Genomic DNA, 24194 nt, shown 5'->3' with positions numbered 1-24194 from the left:
ACTTCTTGTTTTTCAGACCTTTATTGTCATCACCAAAGGGAAGACAATCTTCAGGTTCAATGCTGAGCCTGCCTGCTACATTCTGACACCCTTCAGTATTCTCAGGAGAGGATCCATCAAAATTCTCATACATTCATATCCTTTCATTACAAGTATCACACTGACCTACATGATAAATAAATACAACTTGAATCAAATCAAATGTTATTGGTCACATATACGTGTTTAGCAGATGTTATTGCGGGTGTAGCAAAATGCTTGTGTTTCTAGCTCCGACAATGCAGTAATATCTAACAAGTAATATCTAACAGTTTCACAACATATACCCAACACACTCAAATCTAAGTAAAGCAATGGAGTTAAGAATATATACATAAATATATGGACGAGTAATGTCAGAGCGGCATAGACTAGAATACTATATACATATGAGATGAGTAATACAAGATATGTAAACATTATTATAGTGACGAGTGTTCCATTTACGGGTTCGATCCCCGGGACCACCCATACGTAAAAATGTATGCGCACATGACTGTAAGTCGCTTTGGATAAAAGCGTCTGCTAAATGGCATATTATTATTATATAATTAAAGTGGCCAGTGATTTCAAATCTATCTATATAGGCAGCAGCCTCTATTGTGCTAATGAAGGCGATTTAACAGTCTGATGGCCTTGAGATAGAAGCTGTTTTTCAGTCTCTCGGTCCCAGCTTTGATGCACCTGTACTGACCTCGCCTTCTGGATGATAACGGGGTGAACAGGCAGTGGCTCGGGTGGTTGTTACCTTGATGATCTCTTTGGCCTTCCTGTGACATTGGGTGCTGTAGGTGTCCTGGAGGGCTGGTAGTTTGCCCCTGGTGGTGCGTTGGCCAGACCGCACCACCCTCTGGAGAGCCCTGCGGTTGAAGAGGATCCTGCTGCATGTTCAGAGTCCAAGAAGTGTGCTAGTATAGTGTGTGTGCGCGTGTGCGCGAGTGATTGCATGTGTAAAATTACTAAGGTGTGGAGAATCAGAGCAGGTGGTCAGTCCAGTTCAAGTGTTCAGCAGTCTGATGGCTTGTAGATAGAAACTGTCTCTGAGCCTGTTGGTATCAGACCTCATGCTCCAATACAGTCTGATGGCTTGTAGATAGAAACTGTCTCTGAGCCTGTTGGTATCAGACCTCATGCTCCGATACCATGTACCCAACAGTAAGGGAGTGAACAGCTCATGGCTGGGGTGTGTGGGGTCCTTGATGATGTTTTTGGCCTTCCTCATCACCGTTTTGAGTAGATGTGCTGGATGGGTGGGAGCACGGTCTCAGTACTGGGCCATCTTCACTACCTGCTGGAGGGCCTTGCAGCCATGGATGGAGCAATACCCATACCAGGCCGTGATGCAACCGGTCAGGATGCTCTCGATGGTGCAGCAGTAGTATTTGAAGAGGACCCGTGGTGGCATTGCGAATTTCTTCAGCCACCTTAGGAAGTAGAGACACTGTTGCGCCCTCTTGACAAGAGTGGTGGTGTTGTTGGTCCATGTCATGTCTTTGGTGATGTGGACGCTGAGGAACTTAAAACTGCAGTAGAGTCTCTCTACTGCAGTCCTGTTGATGTGGATCGGGCATGTTCCCTCCTCTGCTTCCTGAAGTCAACAATGCCAGTTCACTTACCTCCTCCCTATAGACTGAATTGTCGTTGTTGGTTATCTTTTATTTTTTTTATTTTTTTTCACCTTTATTTAACCAGGTAAACCAGTTGAGAACAAGTTCTCATTTACAACTGCGACCTGGCCAAGATAAAGCAAAGCAGTGCGATAAAAACAACAACACAGAGTTACATATGGGCTAAAACAAAGTAAAAAATACAACAGAAATACATATAATATACAGTGTGCAAATTTAGCAAGTTATGGAGGTAAGGCAATAAAATAGGCTATAGTGCAAAATAATTACAATTAGTATTAACACTGGAATGATAGATGTGCAAGAGATGATGTGCAAATAGAGATACTGGGGTACAAATGAGCAAAATAAATAACAATATAGGGATGAGGTAGTTGGGCGGGCTAATTTCAGATGGGCTGTGTACAGGTGCAGTGATCGGTAAGGTGCTCTGACAACTGATGCTTAAAGTTAGTGAGGGAGATAAGTGTCTCCAGCTTCAGAGATTTTTGCAATTTGTTCCAGTCATTGGCAGCAGAGAACTGGAAGGAATTGCGGCCAAAGGAGGTGTTGGCTTTGGGGATGACCAGTGAGATATACCCGCTGGAGCGCAGACTACGGGTGGGTGTTGCTATGGTGACCAATGAGCTAAGATAAGGCGGGGATTTGCCTAGCAGTGATTTATAGATGGCCTGGAGCCAGTGGGTTTGGCGACGAATATGTAGTGAGGACCAGCCAACAAGAGCGTACAGGTCACAGTGGTGGGTATTATATGGGGCTTTGGAGACAAAACGGATGGCACTGTGATAGACAACATCCAATTTGCTGAGTAGAGTGTTGGAGGCTATTTTGTAAATGACATCGCCGAAGTCAAGGATCGGTAGGATAGTCAGTTTTACGAGGGCATGTTTGGCAGCATGAGTGAAGGAGGCTTTGTTGCGAAATAGGAAACCGATTCTAGATTTAACTTTGGATTGGAGATTCTTAATGTGAGTCTGGAAGGAGAGTTTACAGTCTAACCAGACACCTAGATATTTGTAGTTGTCCACATACTCTAGGTCAGACCCGTCGAGAGTAGTGATTCTAGTCGGGTGGGCGGGTGCAAGCAGCGTTCGGTTGAAGAGCATGCATTTAGTTTTACTAGTGTTTAAGAGCAGTTGGAGGCTACTGAAGGAGTGTTGTATGGAATTGAAGCTCGTTTGGAGGTTATGATTATCAGGCCTTGATGATGGAGTTGGTGTCGAGCAAAGCCACATAGTCGTGGGTGAACAGGGTGTACAGCAGAGGGCTGAGGACACACCCCTGGGGAATCCCTGTGTTAAGAGTCATTGTGGATGAGGTATTGTTGCCAACCCTCACAGCCTGTGGTCTGCCCGTCAGGAAGTCCAGCATCCAGTTGCAGAAGGTGGTGTCCAGACCCAGGGCTCTGAGCTTGGTGTCGAGCTTGGAGGGAACAATAGTGTTGAATGATGAACTGCAGTCAATGAACAGCATCCTCACATAGGTGTTCCTTTTGTTCAGATGTGTTACGGACTTGTGAATAGTGATGGAAATGGCATCTTCTGTGGATCTTTTGGAGCGATAGGCAAATTGAAGTGGGTCCAGTGTGCCTGGCATGCTGGCCTTGATGTAGGCCATGACCAGCCTATCGAAGACCCTGGGTCTCAACCCCGCCCTGTGCAATTGGGTCCTGGACTTCCTGATGGGCCGCCCCAAGGTGGTGAAGGTAGGAAACAACATCTCCACTTCGCTGATCCTCAACACTGGGGCCCCACAAGGGTGTGTGCTCAGCCCCCTCCTGTACTCCCTGTTCACCCATGACTGCGTAGCCATGCATGCCTCCAACTCAATCATCAAGTTTGCAGATGACACAACAGTAGTAGGCTTGATTACCAACAACGAGGGCTCTCGGAGTGTTGTGTCAGGACAACCTCTCACTCAACGTAAAAAAAACAAAGGAGATGATCGTGGACTTCAGGAAACAGCAGATGGAGTACCCCCCTAGCCACATCGACGGGACAGCAGTGGAGAAGGTGGAAAGTTTTAAGTTCCTCAGCGTACATATCACTGACAAACTGAAATGGTCCACCCACACAGACAGTGTGGTGAAGAAGGCGCAACCTCAGGAGGCTGAAGAAATTTTCCCTCAAAAACGTTTACAGATGCACAATTGAGAGCATCCTGTCAGGCTGTATCACCGCCTGGTACAGCAACTGCACCGCCCACAACCGCAGGGCTCTCCAGAGGGTGGTGCGGTCTGCACAATGCATCACCGGGGGAAAACTACCTGCCCTCCAGGACATCTACAGCATCCGATGTCACAGGAAGGCCAAAAAGATAATCAAGCACAAATACCACCCGAGCCACTGCCTGTTCACCACGCTATCATCCAGAAGGCGAGGTCAGTACAGGTGCATCAAAGCTGGGACCGAGAGACTGAAAAACAGCTTCTATCTCAAGGCCATCAGACTGTTAAACAGCCATCACTAGCACAGAGAGGCTGCTGCCTACATACAGACTTGAACATCACTGGCCACTTTAATAAATGGAACACTAGTCACTTTAATAATGCCACTTTAATATTGTTTACATACAGTTGAAGTCAGAAGTTTACATACACTTAGGTTGGAGTCATTAGAACTTGTTTTTCAACCACTCCACAAATTTCTTGTTAACAAACTATAGTTTTGGCAAGTCAGTTAGGACATCTACTTTGTGCATGACACAAGTAATTTTTCCAACAATTGTTTACAGACGGATTATTTCACTTATAATTCACTGTATCACAATTCCAGTGGGTCAGAAGTTTACATACACTAAGTTGACTGTGCCGTTAAACAGCTTGGAAAATTCCAGAAAATGATGTCATGGGTTTAGAAGCTTCTGATAGGCTAATTGACATCATTTGAGTCAATTGGAGGTGTACCTGTGGATGTATTTCAAGGCCTACCTTCAAACTCAGTGCCTCTTTGCTTGACATCATGGCAAAATCAAAAGAAATTAGCCAAGACCTCAGAAAAGAAATTGCAGACCTCAGCAATTTCCAAACGCCTGAAGGTACCACGTTCATCTGTACAAACAGTAGTACGCAAGTATAAACACCATGGGTCCACGCAGCCGTCATACCGCTCAGGAAGGAGATGAGTTCTGTCTCCTAGAGATGAACGTACTTTGGTGCGAAAAGTGCAAATCAATCCCAGAACAACAGCAAAGGACCTTGTGAAGATGCTGGAGGAAACAGGTACAAAAAATATATATATCCACAGTAAAACGAGTCCTATATCGACATAACCTGAAATGCTCAGCAAGGAAGAAGCCACTGCTCCAAAACCGCCATAAAAAAACCAGACTACGGTTTGCAACTGCACATGGAGACAAAGATTGTACTTTTTGGAGAATTGACCTCTGGTCTGATGAAGCAAAAATAGAACTGTTTGGCCATAATGACCATTGTTATGTTTGAAGGAAAAAGGGGAGCTTGCAAGCCGAAGAACACCATCCCAACCGTGAAGCACAGGGTTGACAGCATCATGCTGTGGGGGTGCTTTGCTGCAGGAGGGACTGGTGCATTTCACAAAATAGATGGCATCATGAGGAAGGAAAATTATGTGGATATTTTGAAGCAACATCTCAAGACATCAGTCAGGAAGTTAAAGCTTGGTCGCAAATGGGTCTTCCAAATGGACAATGACCCCAAGCATACTTCCAAAGTTGTGGCAAAATGGCTTAAGGACAACAAAGTCAAGGTATTGGAGTGGCCATCACAAAGCCCTGACCTCAATCCTATAGAAAATGTGTGGGCAGAACTGAAAAATCGTGTGCGAGCAAGGAGGCCTACAAACCTGACTCAGTTACACCAGCACTGTCAAGAGGAATGGGCCAAAATTCACCCAACTTATTGTGGGAAGCTTGTGGAAGGCTACCTTTTTGACCCAAGTTAAACAATTTAAAGGCAATGCTACCAAATACGAATTGAGTGTATGTAAACGTCTGACCCACTGGGAGTGTGATGAAAGAAATAAAAGCTGAAATAAATAATTCTCTCTACTATTATTCTGACATTTCACATTCTTAAAATAAAGTGGTGATCCTAACTGACCTAAGACAGGGAATTTTTACTAGGATTAAATGTCAGGAATTGTGAAAAACTGAGTTTAAATGTATTTGGCTAAGCTAAGGTGTATGTAAACTTCCGACTTCAACTGTATCTTCCATTACCCATCTCATATGTATATACTGTATTCTATACTATCTATTGCATCTTAGCCTATGCCACTCTGATAATGATAATGACATTGCTCATCCATATATTTATATATTCTTATTCCATTCCTCAACTTAGATTTGTGTGTATTAGGTTTTTGTTGTAGAACTGTTAGATGTTACTTGCTAGATATTGGTGCACTGTCGGAACTAGAAGCACAAGCATTTCGCTACACTCACAATAACATCTGCTAACCATGTGTATGTGACCAATACATACATTTGATTTATTCCATCAAAGTCCCACCAAACATAGAGAGAACATGGTTGCCATGGTCTTAGAATATAAAATATTAATGTTCTAGACAGGTTTCATGAGAATGTTTCAAGAACATTCCTGTGTCCAGTTTTCTGAGTGTTAGGAGAATTTTCCATCAACGTCCCACAAAACATCCACAGAACATGGTTGCCATGTTCTTGGAATATGTATTGGATAATCAACAAGGGGCTATGCGTTCTATGGAAAATTATTAACAAATTGGAATATGTTTCCCTTTTATACCATGGCTATAATTGAACAGATCTGCCACTAGAAATGTGTTCATTTGCCGGTAGAAATGTGTTCAACATTAACTGAAGTAGCTAGCAAGTTTACTAGATAGCTACAGTAGTTGCCTTGGTAACCAAACAAACAGACTTGCTAGTTTAGCTAACCAAACAGTCAGTCTTAGCTTGCTATTATGAAAATCGAATTCAGCAATGCCAATAATGAATTCATCAATGCCAATAATGTTTTCTATTCTACTTTTGCTTTCAAAAGCAGCTCAAACATAGAACATGTAAGAATGAACTATAGCCATTGAATTCTACTGTGCAAATATACTGTGTGTAATAGGGAAATAATGCACGCTCTAGAATGCCCTTTCAAGCCAATCAGAATTGAACAATGCCATGGTATAAACAATATGAATGTTCTAGACACGTTTCATGGGAATGTTGCAAGAACATTTCTGTGTATCAGTTGTCAGGATGTCGCCTGATGGTCCCAAAGAAACGTCCCCCCCCCCCCAAAAAAAACATTACACCTTAATGTTGCCAAGCCCATCAAATCAAATCAAATCTTATTGGTCACATACTGTACACATATTTAGCAGATGTTATTGTGGGTGTAGCGATCCATACATACACACACAGTGCTTTTAACATACAGTGTTTCCTACTTACATATTTGACACACATGGATGCTGGCCCATGTTGACTCCAATGCTTCCCAAAGCTGTCCCACAGTGTCTAGTTGGCTGGATGTCTGTTGGGTGGTGGACTTTTCTTGATACACACAGGAAACTGTTGAGCATGAAAAACCCAGTGGCGTTGCAGTTCTTGACACAAACCGGTTGCCTGGCACCTACTACCATACCTTGTTCAAAGTCACTTAAATATTTTGTCTTGGCCATTCACTCTCTGAATGGCACACATACACAATCCATGTCGCAATTGTCAAGGCTTAAAATCATTTTTTAACCTGTCTCCTCCCCTTCATCTACACTGATTGAAAGGGATTTAACTAGTGACATCAATAAGTGATCATAGCTTTCACCTGGTCAGTCTATGTCATGGAAAGAGCAGATGTCCTTAATGTTTTGTACACTCAGTGTATACAGTAATTATTATTCAACATGTCCTCACCTGGAATTTGAATTCACAACCTCATGGTTCAAGGCATTCAGATCTTCCTGCTACGCCATCATGTCTGTGTCAGTTATCAGTTAATTGGACTTTTCTCTCATCATTGATTTGATTGACTTATTTCAACAATTGAAGGGCTTTCTGTATAGTTGTCTGGTGTTGGTGCGGCATATTAACCTGTTTTAAGGATACTCCTGAATCACTATGATCAATTAACGTTTTTCTTGAGTGTACTTTTAACAGAGCTGAGATTTACTCCAAAGTGCATTCACCCTATTGCTTACACATATTAAGTTATTTCAGATCTACATAAGTGCCTAGGGAGAAGGGGTTAGGGTTTCTTCTGGACAGGGCCTAACTATACTGGCCCAATAAGCACATTCCCTAGAGATATCCCTAATTGGGACAGTGGTTAGGATGTTTGTCATTGGTGCTGGTGGCTTGGGTTAGAGACATGCTAGGTGAGTCACCCTACTCACACATCCTTAGCAATATACAGTGGGGAGAACAAGTATTTGATACACTGCCGATTTTGCAGGTTTTCCTACTTACAAAGCATGTAGAGGTCTGTAATTTTTTATCATAGGTACACTTCAACTGTGAGAGACAGAATCTAAAACAAAAATCCAGAAAATGACATTGTATGATTTTTAAGTAATTAATTTGCATTTTATTGCATGACATAAGTATTTGATACATCAGAAAAGCAGAACTTAATATTTGGTACAGAAACCTTTGTTTGCAATTACAGAGATCATACGTTTCCTGTAGGTCTTGACCAGGTTTGCACACACTGCAGCAGGGATTTTGGCCCACTCCTCCATACAGACCTTCTCCAGATCCTTCAGGTTTTGGGGCTGTCGCTGGGCAATACGGACTTTCAGCTCCCTCCAAAGATTTTCTATTGGGTTCAGGTCTGGAGACTGGCTAGGCCACTCCAGGACCTTGAGATGCTTCTTACAGAGCCACTCCTTAGTTGCCCTGGCTGTGTGTTTCGGGTCGTTGTCATGCTGGAAGACCCAGCCACGACACATCTTCAATGCTCTTACTGAGGGAAGGAGGTTGTTGGCCAAGATCTCGCAATACATGGCCCCATCCATCCTCCCCTCAATACGGTGCAGTCGTCCTGTCCCCTTTGCAGAAAAGCATCCCCAAAGAATGATGTTTCCACCTCCATGCTTCACGGTTGGGATGGTGTTCTTGGGGTTGTACTCATCCTTCTTCTTCCTCCAAACACGGCGAGTGGAGTTTAGACCAAAAGCTATATTTTTGTCTCATCAGACCACATGACGTTCTCCCATTCCTCCTCTGGATCATCCAGATGGTCATTGGCAAACTTCAGACAGGCCTGGACATGCGCTGGCTTGAGCAGGGGGACCTTGCGTGCGCTGCAGGATTTTTATCCATGACGGCGTAGTGTGTTACTAATGGTTTTCTTTGAGACTGTGGTCCCAGCTCTCTTCAGGTCATTGACCAGGTCCTGCCGTGTAGTTCTGGGCTGATCCCTCACCTTCCTCATGATCATTGATGCCCCACGAGGTGAGATCTTGCATGGAGCCCCAGACCGAGGATGATTGACCGTCATCTTGAACTTCTTCCATTTTCTAATAATTGCGCTAACAGTTGTTGCCTTCTCACCAAGCTGCTTGCCTATTGTCCTGTAGCCCATCCCAGCCTTGTGCAGGTCTACAATTGTATCCCTGATGTCCTTACACAGCTCTCTGGTCTTGGCCATTGTGGAGAGGTTGGAGTCTGTTTGATTGAGTGTGTGGACAGGTGTCTTTTATACAGGTAACGAGTTCAAACAGGTGCAGTTATTACAGGTAATGAGTGGAGAACAGGAGGGCTTCTTAAAGAAAAACTAACAGGTCTGTGAGAGCCGGAATTCTTACTGGTTGGTAGGTGATCAAATACTTATGTCATGCAAAAAAATTCAAATTAATTACTTAAAAATCATACAATGTGATTTTCTGGATTTTTGTTTTAGATTCTGTCTCTCACAGTTGAAGTGTACCTATGATAAAAATGACAGACCTCTACATGCTTTGTAAGTAGGAAAACCTGCAAAATCGGCAGTGTATCAAATACTTGTTCTCCCCACTGTATGTTAATGTCATTATTTGGCAACAGTTACAACACACCTAACTGATCTAATTAAAATGAGTTTTAGCATCAGAAACTCCAGGTCGGGTGAACAGGAGCTCGAGATGTTTTACATTTCGGTACACCAGGAGTTGTTGATGAGGAAATATACCCCCCCCCTACTCTTATCAGAAGCCGCCGTTTGATCCATACGGAAAATGGTGGTGATTTTATAATGTGGTTTTATAATAATTTTATAATAAAGTATGTCGTCCATTAGCAACAACTGATTACTAGATTCATATGAATCAGAAGTTATAAATAAAATAAAAATTGTTATAAAAAAATTGACTAAATCAATTGGTCCATAGAATTAGATTTGAGTACTATTGTAACTCCATGTTATTTCCTTAATGTGGGTACATTATTTAGCATGTTCATCATGTTAACAATCATGTCCAACTGTGTGTTTATGACGATGAGTGACCCTCCGGCATGGAGTAAAACTGTTGAGTAAGTTTCAAACCTACATAGGAGATGATTAATGTTTTGTGAAAACTATATTGGCTGCATCAGCATCCCATGTCTTTTCAAGCCAATACTTACATTTTGGGGTGGGGGCACTTAAAAAAAGTTTAAATTATCATATAAATATCTGTATTCTTTTTAAAATTAAAATTTTTATTTATTTAAAAGATTGGTCATAACATTATTGAGAGTGATTTTGACCACTACAAAGTTTCACCAAAAGCTATTTTATAAAGTTTCTCTCTCTTCCCCTCTTTTTGTATTGCAGATATGTTTTCACTGGTATCTATACCTTTGAGGCAACAATAAAAGTGTTTTCCAGAGGCTTCTGTGTTGGAGATTTCACATTCCTTCGAGATCCATGGAACTGGCTGGATTTCATGGTGATCAGCATGGCGTGAGTAATGGGAGAGTGATGGCCGTCAGTCATCAGCGCAGTACCATACAGGGGCAGGTGTTAGAGTGTGTGTGTATTTGTGTGTTTCTTTGTGTGTCTGTGTGCATGAGTGAAGGAGTAAGGTCAAAGGTCAGGAAGGTCAAAGGACATCTCCAAAGGCTTGATGAGTTTGACCATGGCCTTGTCTGCTTCCTTACCTCTCCTCCCCCCAGGTCCCAGCACCCCCTGTACTCTATCTCTCTCTCTCTCTCTCTCTCTCTCTCTCTCTCTCTCTCTCTCTCTCTCTCTCTCTCTCTCTCTCTCTCTCTCTCTCTCTCTCTCTCTCTCTCTCTCTCTCTCTCTCTCTCTCTCTCTATCTATCTCTCCATCCCTCTCCCTCTCTCTCTCTCTATCTCTCCATCCCTCTCCCTCTCTCACTCTTTCTCTCTCCATAATGACCTTCTACACCACTTGCCTTGCTTCATCATGGAGCCTCATTGAATGAAAATATTTATCCACTTGCAAAGGAGGGTCACACACCACACTCCGGGTCTATTTATAGGGGCTCACCTCCTCCCCAGGCTTTCTTTGTCCCAGTACCAAGTGGCTGAAGGTCTGTGGCGCTACAAGGTGCTGCACTATGACTTATGAGGGGCAGATACTGTACCGTATATGGCCCTGGAGCCCCCGATGAAAAGTAACACCATACAGTTCATATAGCTAGTTTCAATCATGTAAATATAAGATTCAGATATTTGAGATACATCTAAGTGGGTTAAGGATCCTACTATCAAAATCAGAAACAGAGTTTGTTTCTGTGGAGCCCAATGTGATCTACTTTCTTTCAAATGTATTTTTGTACGTGTCATCCTTCATCAAACATTGAAACTTTTGCGTGTGATTCATAGCAACATAATGACGTATGCCAGTTCATATCTAAATTTCCATATGGTGTCTTACTGGTTTAGTCACACTCCTGCCTTCAGCAGTCGGATTACAGATAACACTGCCATTTGGCTCTAGAAGTAGACAGTTGCCCTGAGCTAAATATATTCTCAGCTAAACCATATCTTTTACCATAGCAAACCTCTGATCCTCTGTGTTAGAATAACAACTGAGCCAACGGTATTGAATTAAATGTACATTAAAAGTCCATGAAACTGAACAGATTTTTGTTCAACTGACACATCAACTGTCAACTCCTCAATTCTAATGTGTGGTTATGTTGTTATGTTTTGTGCTCGGCAGGTACCTCACAGAGTTCGTTGACCTGGGCAACGTGTCTGCCCTCAGGACGTTCCGTGTGCTCCGAGCCCTTAAAACAATCACTGTAATTCCCGGTATGTGTCACATAAGAAGGTCCAAGTCCCACTGGGGTTTGTTTGTTAACTGCACCACCTGCTTTTGAACACCTGCTTTGGGTCCTGTGTAGCTCAGTTGGTAAGTGTGTGGTGCTAGCAACCCTAGGGTTGTTTTGGGTCGCATTCCCACACTGTACTGTAAGTCACCTTGGAGAAAAGCATCTGCTAAATGGCATCTGTTATTATATTATAAACACAAAGCCCTGCAAGCTACACAATAAAACATGGGTTATTAATTACACCATACAGAGAACAAGGATCAAGTAGCAGAATCAAATATTCTCAAAGTGATGTTATTCATTCTTCAACAAATCGTTTTCAGGTCACAGATTATTTGAATGTATTTTTGTGTGTTATTTTCAGGTCTGAAAACTATTGTTGGCGCTCTGATACAGTCAGTGAAGAAGCTGGCTGATGTGATGATCCTAACAGTGTTCTGCCTGGCTGTGTTCGCTCTGGTCGGCCTGCAACTGTTCATGGGAAACCTGAAGCAGAAGTGTGTTTACTGGCCCCCTGCGGAATGGCGTTTAAACTCCACCAACATGGACAACATCACTATGGCCTTCAACAACATTACTGGTTTCAACGACATTATGGGCTACAATGGCACAAACAGCGGCAACAGTACGTGGGACTTCAAGGCATACATCGACGATAAAGGTATTGACAGGCTTTTGATGGCGCATTGATTTGTGGAAGGGGAGTTGATAATGGCCTAATGAACCATTATATTAAATTAATTGGGATATTACCATGGCACTTACTGTAGGATAGTTTAAAATAAGTATATAAATGTGTATAAGTATATAGATATAGTATAAGAAATATAAAAAATGCATGCTTCAGTGGCAACAGCACGTGGGACTTCAATGCATACATCAATGATTAAGGTTGTGACAGGCTTTTGATGGCACATTGATTTAGGGAATTGATAATGACTTACTGAACCATTAACTATATATTAGTTGGGATTTTGTGACAGTACTATATGATATTACTGTATAGAATAACTATATAAATATGTAAAAGAAGTACATACATTTATATAAGATTATAAACTTGATGCGCTCTCTAATGGAGGTCCCTTTTCTGTTTTCCTCCAGCGAACCATTACTTCCTTCCTGGAATGTTAGACCCTATTCTTTGTGGAAATGCTTCTGATGCTGGGTAGGTTTTTTGGGATATCAGAGTTGAGCATATGGGGAGCTTTATAATCTTGCCTTGTCTCTGTTGATCACGCAATATATGGTGCAAAGAATTTCAACGTAGTTAAAATATAACATATCTTTGGATGCTGAAGATTATAAGTCCCATTCAGTTTGTTGTGCCACTTCATTGGCATTTTGACAGAAATTGCCCTGAAGGATACACGTGTATGAAGGCCGGAGGGAATCCCAACTATGGCTACACAAGTTACGACAGTTTTGGATGGGCCTACCTTGCCCTATTTCGGCTCATGACACAGGACTTCTGGGAAAATCTATTCCAGCTGGTGCGTATATATCATGTGCTTCCATGACAACGACATAGAGACGTACGAGTTTTGAAATTTGCTAATGACGTTTCCTGAAATCTATATCTGTAACGTCAGTCGGTAGACCAGAATTGAATTTGAGAGATTGCAATCTTATGTGTCATCAGGGATATTGATACAGAAAGAGTGCTCTCTCGGTTTGGTGAGTTAACTGGCTGTTTTCCCCTTACCCATAGACTCTTCGCTCAGCAGGGAAAACCTACATGATCTTCTTTGTGGTGGTGATCTTCCTGGGCTCGTTCTACCTGATCAACCTGATCCTGGCTGTGGTGGCCATGGCGTATGCTGAGCAGAACGAGGCCACCATGGCCGAGGCCAAGGAGAAGGAGGAGGAGTATGCCATGATCCTGGAGCAGCTGAAGGAAAGGAAAGAAGCGGAGGTCAAAGAGGTGTGGTCAACTTACTATGTATGTAAAGCACTTTGAGCATCTGGGGAAAAAATGACCTATATATATATACTTTTTTTTTGGGGGGGTAGATCAGCTTTAATATTGCAGATAGATTGTAACTTCCATCAATGTAATTGTCTGCATCACTTCCAATCCCCCATATATATTTTCTCTCTCGCTAATATATATATATATATATATATATATATATATATACATACATATATATTATACCTATGTATTAATCCAATCAATGAAAAATAAATCTCACTCTTTGTTCAGATGATAGTTGATAGAGTAAGATTTAGTAAGTTGATTCAACTAGATTCAAATGTCTGATGAACTGGATAAATACAAAAAAGATCTAGTAATCATACTAAGTGTTAATTTGCAGATTACTGCTCATGTTGGTCGTTCTCGTCCTTAGTTTGTTTGATTCTGCTCAATGATTGACTGATTATTTGACTGACAGAGACATGACAGGCATCATGAACACCATGAACACGCTGAAATTGCTGGCAGTCAGACGTCACTGTCCAGTAGAACATCTAAGAAAGAGAAAGGTGATAAGTCAGATCAAGAGGTTGCTGATGATGAGGAGTGTACGTCCTCCAGCCTTGATAAGGACGGCGAGGCTATAAAGGACTCCAATGGAGGCCTCATGATCAGAGCCAACGCCGACAAGGTCCTGGCAGACCAGGAGGTGAGCCGCATGGCTCAGATGGGTTGCTGTGCGCTTGATGTTATGACCTTTTTCACACTACTGTGCCAACCTGAACCAAACTGTGCTGGCTCGGATATTGTTTATTCACATTTTCCTTTTCAGGACGGTTTCAGCAACTATGATGAATGCATAACCAATTCATGCGTAAACAACTTAGTACAGCTTGGTTTGGCTAGGCTCAGTTTGGCTCTGAAAAAGTGGGTTGCTGGCCTCCCGAGTGGCGCAGCGGTCTAAGGTACTGCATTGCAGTGCTAGAGGCGTCACTACAGACCCGGGTTCGATCCCAGGCTGTATCACAACCGGCCGTGATCGGGAGTCCCATAGGGCGGCGCGCAATTGGCCCAGCGTCGTCTGGGTTAGGGGAGGGTTTGGCCGGGAGGGCTTTACTTGGCTCATCGCGCTCTAGGGACTCCTTGTGGCAGGCCGGGCGCATGCAGATTGTTGTCGGGTGAACAGAGTCTCCTCCGACACGTTGGTGCGGCTGGCTTCCGGGTTAAGCGGGTGGGTGTTAAGAAGGACGCATGACTCGACCTTCGCCTCTCGAGCCCGTTGGGGAGTTGCAGCGATGAGATCGAAATTGGGGAGAAAATAAATAAGTTGGTTGCTATGCGCCTGATGGTTAAGTGTGTCTTTGTTCTGCTGTTGTGTTGAAGAGGGCCAGTGGACCCAAGGGGAGTAAGGACCAGCTGGAAGTATCAGGCCTGCAGAAGAAGACACCCAGTTCACCCAGTGTCTACAGCCAAGATGACATGGATGGTAACTGTCTGAAATCGCAATGGATCTGTATACGAGAAATGAAATGTCCTAAGGAATCCATGTGTGGGACTGGAATGTGATGTATAGGACTGTTATTGTGATATCCACCCATACCTGTGTTCTAATTGGCTACTGTAATATGAGTTACGCAGAGTTTCATCATCACAGTGTGCCATCTTATGCACTGATGGCACATTGTGTCAGCTTTTTCAGCTATAAGACCTACAACCCATTACCTTACACTTGTTTGAACTTTAGGTACTCAAGACAAATAATACTTTTCAAGACCTACATAGACATGAATAATACTTTTGAACTTAAGGTGCTGCAAATAATAAATAAAGCTTGAAAACAAATCATGAACCCATAAAAAAATACTTAAAATGCAGGGTCGTGTACAAAAAAAATCTAAAACTCACAAAATGTACTCTGATGTTAAGCTTGACAAACAACACCCTCCTCCTTTACCCTCATTCCAACAGATCTGGAGAAGGAACTGAGACCTTGTCCGCCTTTCTGGTACAAGTGTTCAGACATCTTCCTGAAATGGAACTGCTGTGTGCCCTGGGTGACTTTCAAGAAGTGGATGTACTTCATAGTGATGGACCCGTTCGTGGACTTGGGCATCACCATCTGCATTGTACTCAACACCACGTTCATGGCCATGGAGCACTACCCCATGACAGCAGAGTTTGAAGATGTGCTGAGTGTGGGGAACTTGGTGAGTTACCTTCCTTAATGATGCTGTTCCACTTCTACCTCTTCTGTAGCCATGATAGGGATACCATAGAAATCTCTCTCTCAAAATGATAATGTTCAAAATTCAGGTTTACAGTGCAGGCAGACACCATGAGAATCTGCATATCTACACTTTGCACAGTTTTCAATGTAATTCACTCTCTCATCTCTTGTACAGGTCTTCACGGGAATCTTCACAGCAGAGATGGTGCTGAAGCTCATCGCCATGGATCCGTACTACTACTTCCAGGTCGGGTGGAACATCTTCGACAGCATCATTGTGACCATAAGCCTGGTGGAGCTGGGGCTGGCCGACGTCGAGGGTCTGTCCGTGCTCCGCTCCTTCCGTCTGGTGAGGGTCCCTCCACCCACAGTTTAGAACACACTCTCTCAGTGTAACTGTGCAATGAGAATCGATCACGAGAGATCAATACATTTTCATAAACTAGTTGCAAGAGTAGGGTTGCAAACTACTGGGTAATTTATCAAAGTTACCAGAATCTTCTGTAATTTTGGCAATTTGTGGTTACTTTGGTAATTTATACTTGAATAGCTTGTATTCATATTATTCATTTTGTGTATCTGTGCCCGTATTGTCCATGAGTTTTTAGTGGATAGACTATGTGGTTCAATAGAAAATAGCCTAATTAATGATAGAAGCATCTAATCAACAATGGCATTCTTTTTAATCAACTCTGCAACTCTTCCAATTATTGACTTTTTTTTCACAACTGCCATCAGTTTGACGCTAAAACATTTACGATAAAGACATAGTAAAACACTATGTATTGACATAGTCAAATAAATAGGTGTGAAAATCTTTTTTATACATATGTCATGATGAAACCCTCATTTAACACCAATTGTATTCACTAAATTGATGTTTAGGATAATGTTTTGCAGCTTTGTCATTCAATTTCTTATTATAAAATCATCTTATTTGATTATTTTAAATATACAAAAAGTATATATAAAAGCAATATGTGGTCCTCTGTAGCTTAATTGGTAGAGCATGGCGCTTGTAACGCCAGGGTAGTGGGTTCGATCCCCGGGACCACCCATACGTAAAAATGTATGCACGCATGACTGTAAGTCGCTTTGGATAAAAGCATCTGCTAAATGGCGTATTATTATTATTACATGCAACAATTTCAACGATTTTACTGAGTTAAAGTTCATATAAGGAAATCCGTCAATTGAAATAAATTAATTAGGCCCTAATCTATGGATTTCACATGACTGGGCAGGGGTGCAGCCATGGGTGGGCCTGGAAGGGCATAGGCCCACCCACTGGGGAGCCAGGTACAGCCAATCAGAATTAGTTTCTACCCACAAAAGGGCTGTATTACAGACCGAAATACTCCTCAGTTTCATCAGCTGTCTGGGTGGCTGGTCTCAGACGATCTCGAAGGTGAAGAAGCCGGATGTGGAGGTCCTGGGCTGGTGTGGTTACACGTGGTCTGCGGTTGTGAGGCTGGTTGGACATACTGCCAAATTCTCTAAAACAACGTTGGAGGCGGTTTACGATAGAGAAATGAACATTACATTCTCTGGCAACAGCTCTGGTGGACATTCCTGCAGTCAGCATACCAATTGCACACTCTGTCAAAACTTGAGACATCTGTGGCGTTGTGTTGTGTGACAAAACTGTACATTTTAGAGTGGCCTTTTATTGTCCCCAGCACAAGGTGTAGCTGTTTAATGATCATGCTGTTTAATCAGCTTCTTGATATGCCACACCTGTCAGGTGGATGGATTATCTTGGCAAATTAGTCATGCTCTCTAACAGGGATATGAACAAGCTTGTGCACAAAATCTGAGCGAAATAAGCTTTTTGTGCGTATGGAACATTTCTGGGATCTTTTATTACATCTAATGAAACATGGGACCAGCACTTTACATGTTGCGTTTATGTTTTTGTTCAGTAAATAGTTTACATGTGATAAAGCCACACAGAGGGCCATAGATAATTCCAGACACCTGTGATAATCTGAAGTACCCAAAAAGATCACTAGACATCATTAATAAAAATAAAAAAAATAGAAAGTTACTAAAATGTTGGTAGTTTACTGGTAAACTTCAAAAGTTATGAGTAATATACCCTCCCTTTGCAACCCTATGCAAGATTAACATCACATTAGGCACAAGTAAAGTGATCCTAACTCTACAAACCTAATTATTGGTCAGTTTCCTGGACACAGCTCAATGGAAAATCAAGTTATAATTTTTTTGTATCAGTTTCTGGGAAACCAGCCCTATGTAACCTAATAATGTCTCTAATTGTTTTGGGGGCAGATGCGTGTTTTCAAACTGGCCAAATCCTGGCCCACACTCAACATGCTAATCAAGATCATCGGTAATTCAGTGGGCGCCCTTGGTAACCTCACCCTGGTCCTGGCCATCATAGTCTTCATCTTCGCCGTGGTGGGCATGCAGCTCTTCGGCAAGAGCTACAAAGAGTGTGTCTGCAAGATCTCCTTGGACTGCGAGCTGCCCCGCTGGCATATGCATGACTTCTTCCACGCTTTTCTCATCATCTTCCGGGTGCTGTGCGGAGAGTGGATCGAGACCATGTGGGAATGCATGGAGGTGGCCGGACAGGGCATGTGTCTCGTTGTCTTCATGATGGTCATGGTCATCGGTAACCTAGTGGTGAGTGATACATTGAACCATGGGATGTGGGCACTGGAGGGTTGGCATTGAAGTATTTTGGTGTTCAGTTAGTTCATGGATTACTCAGAAGATGGCAGGTAGCTTAGTGGTTAAGAGCATTGTGCCAGTAACCGAAAGGTTGCTGGTTCTAATCCCCGAGCCGACTAGGTGATACATCTGTCGATGTGCCCTTGAGCAAGGTACTTAACCCTAATTGCTCTTGTAAGTCGCTCTGGATAAGAGCGTCTGCTAAATGACTTTAAAAAAAAAAAGTGTAATGAACATAACATGAAAGATCAGGGAGAGTGTTTGGTGGAGTATTCCGTGCACATACCACAGATGCAGCTCTTATGTTGCTGTTAGATAATGAGTTGATTATGCCACCTCCATACTTTTGATGGATACCAGGCGATCCTTCACTGTAAACGAAACTGGTTGTGTTTCCTCTTTGGTTATTCATAGGACGAAGAGAGGAAATAGCTATGTCAGTTGAGGTAGCAAAAGCCTGACAACAAACTATGTGGCAAAGACAAACAGGCCTTTCTGTCTGAACTCCCGGGAGAATCCCATAGACTAACAGTGGCATCAAATAGGATACACACCATTCACTCAATGAAGGGGCTATTATTAGCTCCATGATATGGGCCAGCAGTTCTGACCTTGGGGTGTTTGGGGATCCAATGGGGCAGGTGGCATAGAGAAAAATAGCAGAGGGCTTACAGGAATCATGGAGGGGGCAGCCTTAAGTCTACTGATGATGTAACAGGTCACACAAGTCCAATACCACTGTTAGATGCTATTGAGAGGTAAAGTTACACGGTTACTGTTTAACTGACCTCTGGAAAACGTTTTAGAAAACGTTTGACAATATTAACCAGAAAAATAACAAATTATAATTTCACGACCCTGATTTAAGAACATAGGGGACAATAACAACAAATACTATAAAATAAAATAAAAATAAAATAAAATCCAGTTGTTCTAACTATCCATCCAGGTGTTGAACCTCTTCTTGGCCTTGCTGCTGAGCTCGTTCAGCGGCGACAACCTGGCAGCTCCAGAGGAGGACGGGGAGATGAACAACCTGCAGATCGCCATCAACAGGATCACCAGGGGCATCGACTGGGCCAAGGCCTACGTAATCAAACAGTTCTGCATTTTGACAGGGAAGCAGCCTAATGAGGATGGAGACGGGGCTGATGGTAATGGGGGTAGTAATGAAGATGTGGACGGCCTCCCGGAGGACAGCTTGGCTTTGAAAAATATAAACTCCAGTGACAACCCAAAGGCTGATTTGGAGCTCAAAATGCTGGACGTTTGGGTGGATGATGTTAACCCAAGTGGATTTCTTACAAATGCGGATTTTACCCTGGATGTACCTATTGCCAAAATGGAGTCTGATGATGAGGATGACAGCTCCGAAGAGGAAGAAGGAGAAGGCGCAAATGAGGATGCTAAAGAGGATACTGAGGTAAGACCTTTGCATTATTGATGAGTAAAACATGACACAGACGTCTGTTCCCACTGGGCACACACTGGTTGAATCGACATTGTTTCCATGTCCGTTCAATGAAATTACGTTGAACCAACGTGGAATAGATGTTGAATTGACATATGTGCCCAGTGGGTTATATTTTGAGCATTCATTACAAGCAATATAGAGAGTAATCAAGACTAAGGCTTCATACTGACAAGAGAAATAACCTATATACAAGCACATGCACATCATATATGGTTATCAATTGCCAATATTATTAGGATTAGTATTATTCTATTCAGTACCAGTATTATTGTAATACTGATAAAATACCGAACATTTTCCTTTTGGTATATTTTATGGGGTCTTTGGTTTCTTATAGTCATGGCAAAATAACTTAAGCAAACTACAGTATTTTTTGTGCCGCGGTAACAATCAGGGTAGTCTACCCTGCTGCAAAAACACTACAGTCCGCAAAAACACGAAATGTTTTAAACTATTGTAAATACTACAGTATTTCATTTGCAATTACCCTGCCCATTCCCCTCCCCCATATCCCAATTTGTGCCAAGTGAGAAACCTACATGCCAAGGATAGATCATATATTGTGTTCCCTATAAGTTATAGAAAAGAGCAGAAGCTCTGAACTATCCGTTCAGACCCCAGTCCTACCTACCTACCTATCTACCTACAGGGTATGGAAAACGTTTAGTATTTCTCCAGAAGGTTTCCTCAAGGAGAAAGCCTTCACTTCTATGACAAAAACACTATAGTAAATACTACAGTATACTACAGTCAGCAAAAACACTACAGTAAATACTATACTATATTCTACAGTTTTCTTTAACTACATTAATTATACTTAACTGTAAATACTACAGTATACTACAGTAAATACTACAGTATTCACTGTATTGTTTTTTGCGGACTTTAGTCCACAAAAACACTATACTAAAATACTACAGTAAAGTCTGCAAAAACACTACAGTGAAAAGTATAGTATTTATAGTATAGTATTTGTTCATGTGGGTAGGCTGTCCTCAATTAACTGGGATCAGCCCCATCAGCCCCAGATAGAAGCTCATAAAGATCACATACAGCCTCTGCTACAGAGAGAACATCTATCTATCTCTGAGCGTCTGGTTGCAAAGCGAGGAGAGACCATGTGACTGAATGACGGAGCGTGGGAAAGAAGACCAGCGCAGCATGATTAGCAAACCTGACCCACACAGCTACCTGCATCCTCACACACACTCCTAAAGGAAACATTTCACACCACTCCTACTCCTACTGTGTCGGGGTACCAATCCAAATCTATGAAAGCTAAATATATATATATATATATATATATACCTCGTATATTTGTTTTAGTGTCTTGTAAATACAGGGCATGCCTTTGTCAGTTCCTCAGCAGGCCAAATCATATAACATTTGTTTCATTCAGGAGCTAAAGCCCGAACGATTGAGTAATGCATACCTTTGGCATGCCTCTGAAATGGATCAAATGACATGTTTCACATGACAGCTCTGCTTACGGCTAAACCCATGGCATTTCAACTCTGACCTCTGCTTTAGCCACCCCAGCTGAGACCCATTTCTCCGAATATGGTGTAAATAAATTATAAAAGGGGTAAATAAATAGTTTGGCCTCATAAACAAAACAAGAAATAAGACACTCCATCTTGTCGAATTATCAGACGGTGCATATTTAAGCACAGTATAAATAAACAAAGCCAGTCTTTTTTCATAATAACTCGCAGTTAACATATACCATTATTGAATTACAATTTATGTTGACTTTCTTCAGTGCAGAGGTTGAAGAATTCTTTGGAGCTGACATGTTGACAAACTTTAAAAGAGACTGTAGGGCGACAGTTGCTATGACCTACTTCTTTCCCACAGTGTGTTTACTCATTAATCTAATGTGACAAGCGGCACTGTATGCTAAAGAGAGATACCACATGAATCTGTGACTGGGCAAAGAGTCATAGGCACATAGGTAACTTAAATCATTCCTCCTGTTACTAAACCGATATCATTTTGTGCTGTGTCTCAGCAAAAGTATGATGATCTTTATGCAATCTGCTCAAAACAGAGAGTAAATAAGGTCATAGTAAGTTGATAAAGAATGACATTTCATGTCTCTCCATCCAACCCAGATTAACCTCTGATTTCAAGATATCATTTAATTAAAGGGATAGTTCACATTTGATGTTTTTAATTTATTTTAGCTACAAATGGGATATCCCAGATGATCTAATACAGATGTCTCTCCCACTACAGTTAAGGAAACCTATTGCACAGGACAATGCCTCTTCAATCTGCAGCACAGTGGACAATCCCCCTGAAGTGGAGGAAGAGGAGGAAGAAGAGGCAGACCCCACCAGCCCTGAGAACTGCTGGACCGAGAGTAATAGGATCTCCCTCTTACAGGCTTGATGCTACCATGGGAGTCAATATACACTGAACAAAAATATCAACGCAACATGTAGAGTGTTGGTCCCATGTTCCATGAGCTGAAATAGAAGATCCCAGAAATGTTCAATACGCACAAAAAGCGTATTTCTCTCAAATTTGTTTACGTCCCTGTTAGTGAGCATTTGCTAAAATAATCCATCCACCTGACACGCGTGGCATATAAAGAAGATGATTAAACATAATGATCATTACACAGGTGCACCTTATGCTGTGGACAAAAAAGGCCACTCTAAAGTGCCACAGATGTCTCAGGTTTTGAGGGAGCGCGCAATTGGCATGCTGACTGCAGGACTGTCCACCAGAGCTGTTGCCAGAGAATTGAATGTTCATTTCTCTACCATAAGCTGCCTCCAACGTCGTTTTAGAGAAATTGGGAGTCTGTCCAACCGGCCTCACAACCGCAGACCACGTGTATGGCATCGTGTTGGCGATCGGTTTGCTGATGTCAACGTTGTGAACAGAGTGCCCCATGGTGGCGGTGGGATTATGGTATGGGCAGGCATAAGCTACAGACAACGAACACAATTGCATTTTATCGATGGCAATTTGAATGCACAGAGATACCGTGACGAGATCCTGAGGCCCATTGTCGTGCCATTCATCTTTTATGAATTGTAACTCAGTAAAATCTTTGAATTTGTTGCGTTTCTATTTTTGTTCAGTATACTGTAGTTAACCTACATCAGCCTCCAATGATTTACTTAGTTGTTCAGGAGGAGAGAGGGAGAGAGCAGGGCTCGCTTACTTAGTCTAGATTTGTCTGAGTCATGTTGCATTTCCCTGGCTGATATGACAATGGCTACACTGCCTATTTAAATGGCGGTTCTCTGTATGGTTCAAGTGGTAGAATACACTTTAAGTGAACATGAATTCATTAGCACCCCACTCATCTCCATTAATGAATGGGTTTTTTCACCTGCATTGATTGTAATTCTGAAATGCCTTGACAAATGTGGATAGAACTGGTAGATGGGGTGCGAGGGTTGTTTTGCCTAATCTTACTCATATGTTCTCCTTCCTCAAATCTCTGGTAGAATGCATTGGACGATGCCCTTGCCTTGATTTTGACATCACCACGGGCAAAGGAAAGACTTGGTGGAACTTCAGGAAAACATGCTTCCTCATTGTGGAGCACAACTACTTTGAGACCTTCATCATCTTCATGATCCTGATGAGTAGTGGAGCTTTGGTGAGAGAGTGATGCCTTCTTTCAGTACAATACAAATACCAACACACAGTATCTTGAAACAACGGTCCATAATCTTTTGCTCAATTCTTCACAGGCTTTTGAAGACATATACATTGAACAGCGCAGGACCATAAAAATCATCCTGGAATATGCTGATCAAGTCTTCACCTACGTGTTCATTATTGAGATGCTCCTGAAGTGGGTGGCTTACGGATTCCAGGCCTACTTCACAAACGCGTGGTGCTGGCTGGACTTCCTCATTGTGGATGTAAGTCAAAGTAATAACTCCAGTCCATCTGTGTAGTGCATCCTCGTCATAATAAGCTATATTTTATTTTATCAACATTTATAAGTAATATTGAATCAATATAAATG

The 24194-nt window shown here is 42.2% G+C and overlaps 1 protein-coding gene across 1 annotated transcript in view; it reads left to right on the top strand.

Moving 5' to 3' along the window:
• Positions 1-24194, top strand: part of LOC121551960 (sodium channel protein type 4 subunit alpha B) — a 69501-nt gene that overhangs the window by 37737 nt on the left and 7570 nt on the right. Inside the window, exons 4-20 of the mRNA XM_041864644.2 lie at positions 17-135; positions 10041-10130; positions 10414-10542; positions 11770-11861; positions 12246-12542; positions 12986-13049; positions 13233-13374; positions 13593-13805; positions 14278-14508; positions 15183-15285; positions 15768-16006; positions 16202-16375; positions 18319-18675; positions 19673-20146; positions 22436-22562; positions 23665-23819; positions 23914-24087. Of these exons, the coding sequence (XP_041720578.1) occupies positions 17-135; positions 10041-10130; positions 10414-10542; positions 11770-11861; positions 12246-12542; positions 12986-13049; positions 13233-13374; positions 13593-13805; positions 14278-14508; positions 15183-15285; positions 15768-16006; positions 16202-16375; positions 18319-18675; positions 19673-20146; positions 22436-22562; positions 23665-23819; positions 23914-24087 (3180 nt within the window). The remainder of the gene's footprint in view (positions 1-16; positions 136-10040; positions 10131-10413; positions 10543-11769; positions 11862-12245; positions 12543-12985; positions 13050-13232; positions 13375-13592; positions 13806-14277; positions 14509-15182; positions 15286-15767; positions 16007-16201; positions 16376-18318; positions 18676-19672; positions 20147-22435; positions 22563-23664; positions 23820-23913; positions 24088-24194) is intronic.

The sequence above is a fragment of the Coregonus clupeaformis genome, chromosome 35 (assembly GCF_020615455.1).
Source record: "Coregonus clupeaformis isolate EN_2021a chromosome 35, ASM2061545v1, whole genome shotgun sequence".
Taxonomy (NCBI): Eukaryota; Metazoa; Chordata; class Actinopteri; order Salmoniformes; family Salmonidae; genus Coregonus; species Coregonus clupeaformis.
Note: the sequence above shows the minus strand (reverse complement) of the source record. Positions and strands in the feature narration are given on the sequence as shown.